The sequence below is a fragment of the Hippocampus zosterae genome, chromosome 10, assembly GCF_025434085.1.
Source record: "Hippocampus zosterae strain Florida chromosome 10, ASM2543408v3, whole genome shotgun sequence".
Classification (NCBI taxonomy): Eukaryota; Metazoa; Chordata; class Actinopteri; order Syngnathiformes; family Syngnathidae; genus Hippocampus; species Hippocampus zosterae.
Genome location: NC_067460.1, coordinates 21,880,435 through 21,893,524, shown reverse-complemented (window position 1 = coordinate 21,893,524; position 13,090 = coordinate 21,880,435). Strand labels below are relative to the sequence as shown.

Below are 13,090 nucleotides of genomic sequence, written 5' to 3'. Positions count from 1 at the left end.
TGATTGAATCGGGGCGTCTCAAATGACTGTGTATTCAGTGTTGAAATATGCAATTGTATTGGTTAAACTTTACCAAGGCGATATTCATTCAAAGGGAAATTGAAAAGATTTAGGACCACACGAGTAGAACCAGCAGTGCTCGTTTACAAATAGTGGTCATTTCCAATTCGAAACACTGGCAGATATTGAGACAAATATTGATATATATCTTGATAACACACATATAAATATTGATAACACCTTGTAAAATGAATCCGTCCATTTTCTGGACCGCTTTATCCTCACAAGGGTGGCGGGGGGTGCTGGAGCCTATCCCAGCCGTCTTCGGGCGGTAGGCGGGGGACACCCTGAACCGGTTGCCAGCCAATCGCAGGGCACACAGAGAAGAACAACCATCCGCGCTCACACTCACACCTCGGGACAATTTAGAGCGTTCAATTGGCCTACTGTATATGTTTTTGGAATGTGGGAGGAAACCAGAATACCCGGAGAAAAGCCACACGGGCTCCCGTTGAGATTGCGTGATGCAACATCTAAATATATTAAGGCTGCATTGTGTTCGAGCTTTTCACACGACCATGTGTGTGTGCGTACGTGTGCAATCGAGTCGAGGAAACTAAGAGGAGGTCCCACGTGTTTTGATTTTGTGGGGAGAATTTGCATCATCTCATCCTGCTAACCTCAGAGGGAGTTTCCAGGAATTAAGTGGAGTCAGTGTTCTTAATCATTTGTCGTTTTCTGTCCACCATCTGGTTGTAATCAGCCGACCTTAGGCGGGACTGCGCAACGTTTTTCCCCAAGGATGCTCGCTCATTCACTTTTCATTGCTCCTCCACCTTCAAATGTCTTTTACTCATCTCGATCCAAAGTTCCTAAGCTGTCGCCACGCCCTGAAAGATTTTAAGAGCACACAGGCAATTACGCGTACACAAACGACCATTTAGCTTCATCTTTAAAGCTGACAAACATGTTTGGAATACCGATACACGCAACTCTGGCTTCCTCCCACATTCCAAAAACATGCAAAGCAGGCTGATTGAACACTCAATGTCTGAGTGTGAGCAGCAATGATTGTTCGTCTCTGTGTGCCCTGCGATTGGCTGGCAAACGGTTCAGGGTGAACCCCACCTACTGCCCGAAGACGGCTGGGATAGGCTCCAGCACCCCCGCGTGGTGGGGAGGGATAAAGCGGTTCGGGAAATGGATGAAAGAAACACACTCAATGCATTTGCCAATTAGCACAAGTCAATTTTAAATTACTGTTCCCAAATGAATTAAAAAAATACTTTGACTTCCAATGTTCCACTTCAAAACAAATCCAATGAACCATTTTATTTATCATTGACAAGAAATAGCAAAAACACCACATGACAAGTATAGAACTCAAAATGGGCCTTCTTCAAAGTTATCAATCCCTTCTACTTATTAGCATTACTTTTCAAAAACATACAAATGATAGTTGTTTCACCTACAAGAGTGTGCAGATCTTTTTGAATCACATTATCATGTCCAGCACGGGTGTCAAACCCATTTTTGTCATGGACCGCATTGTTGTGACGATTTCCCTCGGAGGGCCGTTATGACCGAAACCATATCAAGAAGTCAAGAATAACGGTTTATTCGAACTACTGTTTAAGTTACTGTAATGAGGGTTTGGACAACAAGAAAATGCTTACAATATCTCTCTTATTTCTTACGTATGAGAATATGAATTTTGGTACAGCTAGCAAGCATCGTGAAAGTTGACATGTTTGATTGGCTTTCGTGGTCCACATAAAATGATGTGGCGGGCCAGATCTGGCCCCCGGTCCTTGACTTTGACACCAGTGATATACAGTCTCTGCAAATCCTGAGCTAGAAAAAGAACCAAAAGAATAAATACAAATACTATCAGCCATCACACTGATGGGAATTCTCTCTGTGTCTGTGTCCAGCACTGTTGCAAAGAAACATTTTTTTAAAATGTTGCTACTGTGTCATTCCTACGCATTCCCTTTTATTTTGTACATATCGAACATGTCTGCAACCTCAACAGCCGAGAATAAAGTTGGTTCTCAGGATACGCATGACCTTCCTTGACGTGTAACTGTACTCATACTGCGTGTGGTCATGGAAGAAATACAAAAACCCTGGAAAAAAAACAACAACAAAATACTACTTAGTTCACTTGAGATTGAAATTGAGTGACGGAGAAAAGTAAATTTGTTACCGTAGTGATAAACCGCAGCATCAACCTCGTCGTCCATTCCTGGAAAATCCTTCTCTATGGATCGCGGGGAGCCACTATCCATGGTGCCGCTTGCTTCATCATAGCTAAATGGAGAAACATAATATGAAGAATGACTCATGCAAATTAAAAAAATAGATTTAAAATATATATAATGATTATTTTAATAATCGATTGGTCTGGCAATTATTTTTTTCAATTAGATAAAAAAGTCAAGTCAAGTCAAGTCAACAGTATTTATAGAGCACTTTCAAACAGCCATCGCTGCATACAAAGTGACTCTGAGTCACGCACTGCTCCCCTGTCATGTGGTGTTCCACAGGGCTCAATTCCGGGGCCTCTGCTGTTCTCGCTGTATCTGCTCTCATTGGAATGCATTGAATTCAAATTTCCATCCTATCACTATATCCAAACACGATATTATTTCAAATTGACAGTGCAGAAAATGCAGCAATATATTATGATGACGTTACTGGTTTGGTCTGTAAGGTGCAGTGTGAAGGAAAGCGGGAGGGGATGCTACACTGCACATAAGCTGCTCCCTAATGGCCTCCGGAAAGAGCATACAGTAAACATCATAAACATTACCTCCAATACTCCTCATCATGGAAGAGGAGAGTTTTCCCCTCGTCTTTGATGTGAACAGCCGCATCCAGTTTCCTCACGCTTTTAGGAAGTCCCAGTTTGTGGATGTACTTTGGATAACCAGCCACAAGGTCGTATCCATTCAAAGCCCACATGCGGATACCTGATGAACGCCACAGCAAGAGTTTGCTTCACACATATATATATATATATATATATATATATATATATATATATATATATATATATATATATATATATATATATATATATATATATATATTGATCATTATCTGTTAAAAATGTTAACCCACCGCTAAAAATGATGACCTGGTCTTTCTCTGGGTTCTCATAGGCTGCGTCGACCTTGTTGGGGATGGACGGCCATGTGGACTTGATCAGTGTTAGCTCGGGTTCGTGCATCTGAGGGTGGAGGCGCCAGTAGAATCTGCAACATGACACAATCATCAATAAGTGTGTAAAACTGCAAATTTAATCTATGTATTTTTTTCAGAGAGAGAGAATGCAATTAATCACGTTTATATATTATGTGGATCTACTTAGGTTTCATAAAAAAAATAAAATAAAAAGAATGCCCTGAGAATATTCCGTCTGTTTGCGCATGGACTCACTTGTCTTTGAAGATGATGGTTTCTCCTCTGAGTTCTGTAGCAGCATCGAAGCTCAAAGTCGGGTCACATTTTTGAGGGGCGTCTGGTTTCGGCTTGATTTTCTTGTGGTCTGGGTTGGGGCCTACCGGTATATTTCGGAAAGAAATCAAATGATTAAAAAAAGACAAAGCAAGAAACGAATGGCTGATGATGGAGTCGTTACCATATAGTGCCTGGATGCCTTTGACATCATCTTCGGCAAGAGGGTACCCCGTCGCGTACGAATAGATGGGGTACATGAGGGCGCCCGAGTCTGTGGAGTGCGACATGCCGAGGGCGTGGCCCAACTCATGTGCTGCCACGATGAACAGATTATAAGCTGCGTGTAGGGGAAAAAAAAACCCACATTCATATTTCTGCCATCTTTTTCTTTTCATGAAATGTCACAACTTCTGAGTCGGACAATGACCTGATGAATCTTTGCTCCAGTGCTCGTCCTCATCGAAGTGAGTGTCTCCTCCAATGCCTTCGCCTGGCGGGTAAGCGTGAGCCAGCAGCCCGTTAGGACCGTCGAAAGGGTTGTGGTCACCATGTTCTGTATGGTACAAGTTTATTTACAGTTCCAATGGTCAACCGCAGAATCGATGATGATGATGCAATGCGCTTGGATCGTTCGGCTTTTACGCGGGTGAACATTATACAGTATATTCTGAGAGACAACCATTTGAGCGTGTTAATTCTCGCCTTCATCTGTCTTTCTCTCGTACATTAGGACGATTGCAAAAGTTTTGGGTGAATACCTTTCCTCCCAAAACTGATCATAATGTCAGCAGTGCCGTAGTACAGCTTCTTAAATCTCAGCGGCGTCGCGTCAGACCACACGTTGAGTGCGGTGCGGATGGCTCGGTCCACATCGGACTTCCTCAAATCCGGAGTGTAATTTAGAATCCTGAAACAAATGTGAAATGAATTGCAGATCCGAAGAACGATTTTTATCCACATTGACATGTCTGGGGAAACACACCTGAAGGTCACAATGTTATTTTTCCATTTGAGGTGTCGCGGGAAGTGGTTGTATTCGGCCATATCCGGGACACCACATCTTGCCTGAGTCATCACATCTAAGGTGTTGTCATCCAGATTGCCCGTCACCTGCAGTGTGATGTGTGTGCGCAGTGAGTTGTCTTCAAGATGTGAGTAGTTTTACATGACAGTATTCACACATCCGCACGCTCATTTATTTTGTTAGCATGCACATTGTCTGCTTGCAGTTGATTAATTACAAAGTAATTACAATTAATTACAAAGTGGGCGGACTTGTCCGAAATGCCGTTCTGACAACATATCATCGACGTAATACAACGAATATGAAATTCAGTGGAAAATCTCTCCATTTTGGGGTGAAACGGGGAAGTCTCAAAGGCACCGTAAGATGGAATGGACTCACCTTGAGTTTGAAGAACCTTTGCATTTCCTGAAGCTTGGACTTAAAGTCTCCCGCTGTCCTCTTCTGGCTTTGCAGACCAACCGGAAGGCCATAAAAGCGCCGAAGGTACTTCTGTAAATGACGAAGAGGTCCTGAATGTAGTGACGGAACTCATACAACCTGGGGTCTTACCTCAGCTAGCAGCCGGTTGTCTTTTTCCGTGGCTAGCAAAGGCCCAGCCAGAGAGGAGTGAGCGGCCAGTGGCAGCAGCAGCCAAAACAACATTGTGTCCGTCTTGCCGTCATTGACGCCGTGCATCTGTCACTCGTATTTATAATCCTTGACCTCCTCTTTTTTTTTTTCTTCCCATAAATGCTCCAAGTGATTCATCCAAAAGCACCTAGCCACTTCCTCCTAAGTGCCGAGAATGCACTCGTGTTTGTCTGAGCGCCTGCTTTTGAACTGTGCTGGGCTGACTCGATGAGTTTACCAAAACACACTTTGCAAGCGTCAGTGTGGCAAAAACACGCTGATGTTGCATTTAATGCTGCGACACGTGCAATATAGGGTAGCATCCAATCGTAGGGCACACGGAGACGAACGACCATCCGCGCTCACACTCACACCTAGGGACAATTTAGAGCATTCAATCAGCCTGCCATGCATGTTTTTTGGAATGTGGGTGGAAACCGTAGCACCCGGAGAAAAGCCACGCAGACACGGGGAGAACATGCAAATTCCACACAGGAAGGCCTGAGCTGGAACCGAACCCACAAGCTCTTCACTGTGAGGTCAAAGCGCGAACCAACCACTGTTACACCGCGTCGCCTGTCCTATTTAGTTTACGATTACAAAAAAAAAAAAACGGACTGATGGGAATGGTGACATGATTAGTTTATTAGTCAACCAAACAGCTGCACTTGAACCAGAAGTGACGTCAATAAATAGAATATGTGTGGATCATCATTCCGAGTTTTCTGTCAACACATCTCGACATCAATGGCCAAAATAATCAAACATTTCCAGAACCCAAAATTGTATAATTTGTGAATACTCCATAATGCCATTTTCATTGAAAAACAGTCTTGGGTGACTCCTGGTGTTTGACTTAAGCGTGATGTCCAGTTTATGTGTTTGTCAAGAGATGAGCCAGATGACTTGTGGTCATGAAAAGCTGCTCCAGGTGAGGAAATCATGTGTTCAGTGCCAAAGACCATCTGTGTTCAGCAAACTGCTCCGATGACTTGAATCAAACTCCTTCGGATTAACCGACAACTTGGATTTTGACCGGGAATTAACACATTTAACTGAAAATGGCACCATCTACATCCTCTCCCTGTCATGATATCGCAGAGTAAACAAATCCTGTATCCAAACTTTGGTTTCAGGATTTGGAGCAACGTCGCTTCTTCCATGGGAATATGTGGGACTGTGACTCAGAGAGGGGAAGTTGGCCTGTCGAGGGGAATTTGGATGGTATTTTAAAATGGTCCAGATATTTTAAAATGGTCCCTGACAAACACACACATGCTTTGCGCGCGCGCGTGTGTGTGTGTGTGACTGTGATGACATTTGATATTCCTGCCTCACACTGTTTTTGCACATCATTAACATGATTGCAGATCAGTCTTTGTACCTCCAACATTTACTATTCCATAAATAACTTATTTGGCATTGTGGCATTTTACTTTAGCGTAAAATATAACACGCCCACTAACCATCAAAACAAAACCAAAAAAAAAAGATCAGGTTCCCATGAAATAAAAATATTGGAATTTTCTAGGAATGAGAACGGAATCATGATGTAAACTCTGCCATCCATTCCATTCTCTACACCACTCATCCCGACAGAAGAAAACATAAAGTGCAGTAATTTGCAACTTTATTTATTTGTATGCTGCTGACTGGTTGCTTAGGTCTGCAAGTGTTCTGTTTTTATTGTGTGTCACTTCTTGTCTGCATATTTTGGAATTTTTGATTTGCTCCATCCATGTGGCCAAAATGTGCTGGCGAGCTCCTCACATTTCCGCTTAGCCTCAGCTTTTTCTCCAGTGGTGACGACGACCGTGCTCATGAAATGCTCTTTCCCATATGTCCTTCACTTCAACCCTCACCGTCCTCAATCCCCGAAAATGGCAGGAAATGTACCATAGCTCTTTTGGGTCAGATCAGAACAAATATGGCATGTGAGACAAATGTGCTCCATAATGCCTGTAAGATATTGCATTGTAGTCAAGTGAGGTGAAGAGTTCACTCATGACAATCGTAGAGAGATGTGAGGTGGTACTGAATAGGCCTATAGCAGGAAGTTGTACAGTGTTGTATGTATACATATTGAATACTCGAATGACCCACAACAAAAATGCGACAATTTGAAAACACGCCACAAGAGGGCAGCATAGATCCAAAGGCGAAGCTGCAGTTTTCCGCTCCTTCCTTCGCTCCAGAAGAGCAACTGTCATTCAGATTTGGGGGGGGGGGGGGGGGGGGGGGGCTTGACCAGTGCTTTCCAGATTTTTAATAATGTTTTACACATATATGACTGCGACCTACGTGTAATTACAATCCAAATGCAACACGATTGTTTTTGTTGCTCTGCGCCAAAGGGACAATGGGAACACTTGACAATGCCTTTCGGGAGACACTTTTATTGATGCAACCTCGTTACTATGTACATACTGCAGTCTGGATTTATATTTGTACCCTCTAAAAATGGTAATCAAATACACAGAGCACTCACTTCTTCAATTTCTCACCGCCAGAATTCAGAGGTCCAAATAACCAGTGGCGGTTCTGGGGGAGGGCCAACGGGGGCCAGTGCCCCTGTAGCACTGATTCTGGCCTCCCCTGTGGCCCCCCCTCCGAACGTAGATTACGCAGTCGCGCCGAGTCGCCGATGCGAAAAGTGGAACGAAAGTGCGTGATTCAACATTCTCGTCGGACCCTTTAATGCGCTGCACCACTTAAAAATGAGCGGGAAATGAGAAGCAGTCCGCAGAGAAGGCACTTACCACGACGTGCGCGCGCGCGTGTGTGTTTGTGCGCGCGCGTGTGTAAATTTTTTAGTCTCCCTTTTTATTTTTATTTTTATTTTTATTTAACAGGATCAATATATAAGACATTGCCTTTTAAAATTTGGATAATTATATGCATGTAAAACATCTAGCTTCAGTGTATTTGCAATTTTTGTACCCGGCAGGCTGGTACCATATCATCCCCTGGCTTGAATATTCTCAACAGATGGACACGGCGTATTGTTACGCTTGCAGACATTTTAGCCTTCCTAATACTGTTTTTTACTCATCACTGTAATGTTATGACTACAATTTCAAAGTTTGAAGAAATAAAAAGTCATGTAAGATGTTAAATCTGTCTTTTTAGCCCTGGTTTGAATGTGCCCCCCCATAAAAACCCCTGGCCCCAGCCCGGCCCCCTTAGTGAAATTGATCCAGAACCGCCACAGCAAATAACGCAATGTCATGCTGGACTCCATTCCAAAGTCCCAAAGCAGCTGGAGCCGGACTGTGTTTTGTGTTTGTCAAGGTTATCATAAAGGTGAAGAGAATTCTGTCCGCAACAAAAAAACATGGCAGCGCTTCTTTGTGACAAATTGACTCGCTTGCCAATTTTTCAACACTTTCATGGCACTGTCAGCTCAGATTCCACTGTATGTTTATTACCGATTTGATTGACGTGTTGGAGAGCATCGTGTTTTCACAACTTTGGGCATATTGAGCAATTGTTATTGATTCTGTGTTACTGAGTAATGATAGCGGGCACCAACTCCACCGTTTGCACAGTGGGTTTGTCGAAATGTGACTAACAAGAGCAGTACAGGGGGCGCTCCGGACTCTGGGAGTCTTAGTGGAAAGAGGAGTTGAAAGAGGAGAATCATGACGCTGCGATCGGCTTTGCGGACGCTGTTGCTGGTTGTGGGTTTTTGGGCAGTGAGCCATGCAGCACCCACCCTCGCGCCGACCGTTTCGCCAGAGGAAAACGACCTGGCTGAGGTAAAATGCAACCGCGTAGACATAAACTCCCTCATCGAGGAGCTGCGAGGAATACGCAGGTGGAGACAAGAGTTTTTACATATTGATAAAATATTCCACTGTCCTTAATTTCCTTCACAGGATTAAGTACAGCGCAACCTTTAATTTTGGACATTTTTTTGTAGGACAATGGCGAATGTCAAATTCGGTCCGATTTAGGAACATTTTCTATACATGGGACTAAAAATAATTGTGAAAAATAAGTTTACCACTATTCATAAAAAAAAACTTCTACTGTCTATTCTTCGGAACACTGCTTGTTGAGTTTGCCCTGTCTAATGTAATACGTCACATTTCAAGGCCTTCAATATGTTTTTTGCTTTGTATTAGAAATATATCTCTCAGTTTTACGATGATGTCGGCACCAGAAACACTACAAGGAGAAACCTTGTTCTGAGAAATTTTAGCGAAGATCTGGAATCCATGCAAGCTTTCTTCGGCTTGGAGGTAAAAACCACAAAAGACGCAATGCCGCCGGAACGGATTCGTTGGTGAAAGGTTGGGGCATAAAACATTTTGTCAGTCAAACATTTGCTCATCATATATGAATATGGGCTAACAGGTGACGGGGGTGTTGAACAAGGAGACGGTGGAGGTCATGAAAGCTCCCAGGTGTGGTGTGTCTGACCTCAGCCCTTATGTACACTTTGCTGGGAGACCCAAATGGAACAAGAGGCTAATAACGTACAGGTAAAGTGGGAAGATGTGACATTGATGGAATTGGATCCTCTCATTGAACTTTCAGGCGTGTGGATTGTGTGGTGGGAGCATAAATAGACTCGCTGGAGTCCAGATCAATGCGCACAAAGTACTGGAGCTGCAAGATCTCCACTTGCAGATGATGTCAAGTTGGCTGCTGTGGATTGGGCATTTGGAGACCGCCTTGCATACACGATCGTGCATCCATGTGTAACAAACACTCACTCACTCCACACACACACACAAACACAATAGTTAAGCCAAGGCCAGGGGGTTGCTTTTGAAAATATATTAAATACGATAAGAATTACAATGCGTTCACTGTATTGATTTCTATAATGATTCAAAGAGTCCAGTGCTGTTGTCATTCTTTATATTTCTGAATGAAATGTGATGACAGCCACCACACGTATCAGAGCGATGCATTACACCACCCGCGCCACAACTTAGACCTGATTTCAGCTCAAGTCGAACGTTTTCTATACTTTCCGTCAGGTGTGCTGGGGGTGTGTAAGTGAAAATGCCCTTGGTCTGGTCCGCCCAGAATGACGCAAAGCGGTCAACCAAATTCCCCAACTTCATATAATGAAGACATAAACATAACCCTGGCACAAAAATCAAGATATGCCGCGGTTTATAACAGTCGCACTTGTGCTGTCTCTCAAAACCAGAGCACTAGATCGGAATTTGCTCCCTGGGTTCAAATGCATGTTCATTCATTCATCTTCCGTACCGCTTGATCCTCACTAGGGTCGCGGGGGGTGCTGGAGCCCATCCCAGCCGTCTCCGGGCAGTAGGCGGGGGACACCCTGAATCGGTTGCCAGCCAATCGCAGGGCACACATAGACGAACAACCATCCACGCTCACACTCACACCTAGGGACAATTTAGAGTGTTCAATCAGCCTGCCACGCATATTTTTGGAATGCGGGAGGAAACCGGAGCACCCGGAGAAAACCCACGCAGGCCCGGGGAGAACATGCAAACTCCACACAGGGAGGCCGGAGCTGGAATCGAACCCGGTACCTCTGCACTGTGAAGCCGATGTGCTAACCACTGGACTACCGGGCCGCCCTCAAATGCATGTGACAGACTAAAATAAATTATGAGAATGAATTACTTACTCATTTGTTTGTCGCAGTCCGGTGAATGTTTCCATATGATTTGAGCAGGATCACTCGGTACACATCAGATCTGAGCCAGAGACAGGTAGATGCGACTATTGGCCAAGCCTTCCAGCTCTACAGCGACGTCATCCCACTCGACTTTAAGCAGATCTACAGTGGCACCGCGGACATCATGATTCTTTTTCAGGGTGGATGTAAGTCCATATCGAAGAAATGGGAGCTACCCGGGTACTTTTGTAATCCTCTTTGTTTTTCCTGTAGATCACGGGGACTTTTATCCTTTCGACGGAGCGGGTGGAGTCTTGGCTCACGCAAATTCTCCCGGAAGGCAGGAGGGAGGGGACACGCACTTTGATGACGATGAACAATGGACGCTGACTCAAACAGGTGCCTGGTATTTCGCGATGGCATCTTGAAGTGGAGGGCAGAACTGAGTCACTGTGTGTATTACGCTAAGCTAACCTTGACCTTTGCCCTGACTTGTTGTGCTCGCTGAGTTCAGGTGTAAATCTGTTGCTGGTGGCCGCGCATGAGTTCGGCCACGCTTTGGGATTGGACCATTCCAGAGACAGGCGTGCACTGATGTTCCCCACTTACCAATATGTCAACACCAACGGCTACAGGCTGCCAGATGATGACAGGCGAGGTGTTCAAGCACTCTATGGTGAGATCAAGTTCATTCAATGTTGGCACGTATTGAGCGCTTTTGCTCTTATGAAGCCCTGTTCCGCGTCTATCGCTCTCCATCTCTCAGGTAGCCGCTCACAAGAGCCGACAAAAGCCCCCAAACCCAATCCACCACCTGAACCAGAGCCAGAGGGTCCGACCGAAGACCCGGATGACGCTCTTCCAAACCCTCGTGATGAGCAGTGCAGCAGAGATTTGATGTTCGATGCCGCCACATCCATCAGAGGAGACTTGTTCTTCTTCAAAAACGGGTACCTTTATTTCATTCTGTTTATGCGGGATCAGAGTACGTCATCGTTACGTTTGTGTACCGCCAAAGATACTACTGGAGGAAGAGTTCCCTATTCCAAGGAATCCGTTTTACTAAAGTAAGCACAAAATGGTCGCGGATCAACACCGTTGATGCTGCATATGAGGTCCCGAGCAAGGATGCCGTTTATCTCTTTGAAGGTAAAGATCATTTAAATGTGCTTACATTGTAATTGTGTTCATCAACATTATGCCTACCGCCGCTTTCTCTCCAGGTAATCAGTTTTGGGGTATTAGGGCTTATGCAAAGACATTACTACCAGGCTATCCAAAGTCGCTGACTGCCCTGGGCCTGCCCTCCACCGTCGGTAAGGTGGATGCGGCCGTCTACGTGCCAACGACTGGAAAAACGCTGATATTCGTCAAACGACAGTATTGGAGGTGAGTACGTTTGATTTTGACGTCAATTATTTTGTATGGTATACTGTATGTACATCACTTGTATATTGATTTTTTTTGGGTGCTTATCGCGATTGTTTTTTTTTTTTTTCGCATGACAGTTGTGTCACTAGTTTTGACACGACTGTTTATTTTTGAAAAGGCATTACACTGCTGTCTCCTTGCTCTCCCACAGCTACGATGAGGTCAGAAACCAAATTGATTTTGGATACCCACGAGACACGGCGAGAGACTTTCGGGGAATCGGCTCCAAAGTTGATGCAGTTTTTTCCAATTATGGTGAGAAACACAATTTTCCGTTTTTTCCCCCCCAAGTCAGGGGATTGCCATGACTGCATTTAAAACACGATTTGCACTTTTTGTTCAAATGTTATGTTAGCCAAAGTTGCGTGAAACGATTTCTTCTTTCTGTTAGGGTACCTTTATTTCTCAGCGGGCCCAAGACAGATAGAGTACTATCTGCCACAACGGAGAGTGATGCGAGTGCTGCTAAACTATAGCTGGCTCAATTGTTACTAAGAGTGACAGCACAGTATGATTTTTTTTTTCTTGTTAGGAAATTGCGCAATAAATGATCTTCTCCATGACTGCTTCTGCTTCTTTTTTTCAAACAAGAAACATCACCACAATGTAACTTTACAATATTTTTAGTAACACTTTTATTCTGATAACAAAAAAGATACACCGCAGATGTCAGCATTTTATTTTTATGTTCCAATTGGAACAAATCTCTGTAATCTGCTTTGTTCACTTCACACAAGAGCAACCACTAAAGGACCTCAGCAGATGCCATATTGTGTAACATTTTCTTTGGGGGGGGGGGGGGGGGGGGGATTTTATGTACTTACATTTTAGAAAGACATGCACAGTCAGTGCACATGCAACATGAAAAGTACAATTTCCTATACTGTACCATACATGACGTCAACATGAATTGCGCCTTGATTTTCTCTCAGCAAATGAAGCACAGG

At 44.1% G+C, this 13,090-nt stretch overlaps 2 protein-coding genes across 3 annotated transcripts; one reads left to right on the top strand and one right to left on the bottom strand.

Annotated features, from left to right (window-relative positions):
* Positions 1 to 1,300: 1,300 nt before the first annotated feature.
* Positions 1,301 to 5,155, bottom strand: mmp13b (matrix metallopeptidase 13b). 2 transcript variants are annotated; one of them, XM_052078504.1, is made up of 11 exons: positions 5,042 to 5,155; positions 4,871 to 4,981; positions 4,448 to 4,575; positions 4,224 to 4,372; positions 3,893 to 4,018; positions 3,647 to 3,802; positions 3,445 to 3,565; positions 3,127 to 3,260; positions 2,816 to 2,975; positions 2,210 to 2,313; positions 1,301 to 2,129 (listed from the first exon to the last, which is right to left on the bottom strand). In XM_052078504.1, the coding sequence occupies exons 1-11, from the start codon at positions 5,132 to 5,134 to the stop codon at positions 2,029 to 2,031; spliced, it is 1,383 nt and encodes a 460-aa protein (XP_051934464.1). In that variant the 5' UTR covers positions 5,135 to 5,155; the 3' UTR covers positions 1,301 to 2,028. The 2 variants fall into 2 exon arrangements, with proteins under 2 accessions (XP_051934464.1, XP_051934463.1); XM_052078503.1 differs by having other exon boundaries at positions 3,445 to 3,802.
* A 3,486-nt stretch (positions 5,156 to 8,641) lies between these two features.
* Positions 8,642 to 12,706, top strand: LOC127608947 (collagenase 3-like). The gene is made up of 11 exons (XM_052078500.1): positions 8,642 to 8,859; positions 9,229 to 9,345; positions 9,461 to 9,588; positions 10,770 to 10,918; positions 10,986 to 11,111; positions 11,227 to 11,388; positions 11,479 to 11,662; positions 11,731 to 11,861; positions 11,936 to 12,101; positions 12,295 to 12,398; positions 12,535 to 12,706. The coding sequence occupies exons 1-11, from the start codon at positions 8,743 to 8,745 to the stop codon at positions 12,636 to 12,638; spliced, it is 1,488 nt and encodes a 495-aa protein (XP_051934460.1). The 5' UTR covers positions 8,642 to 8,742; the 3' UTR covers positions 12,639 to 12,706.
* Positions 12,707 to 13,090: the final 384 nt, after the last annotated feature.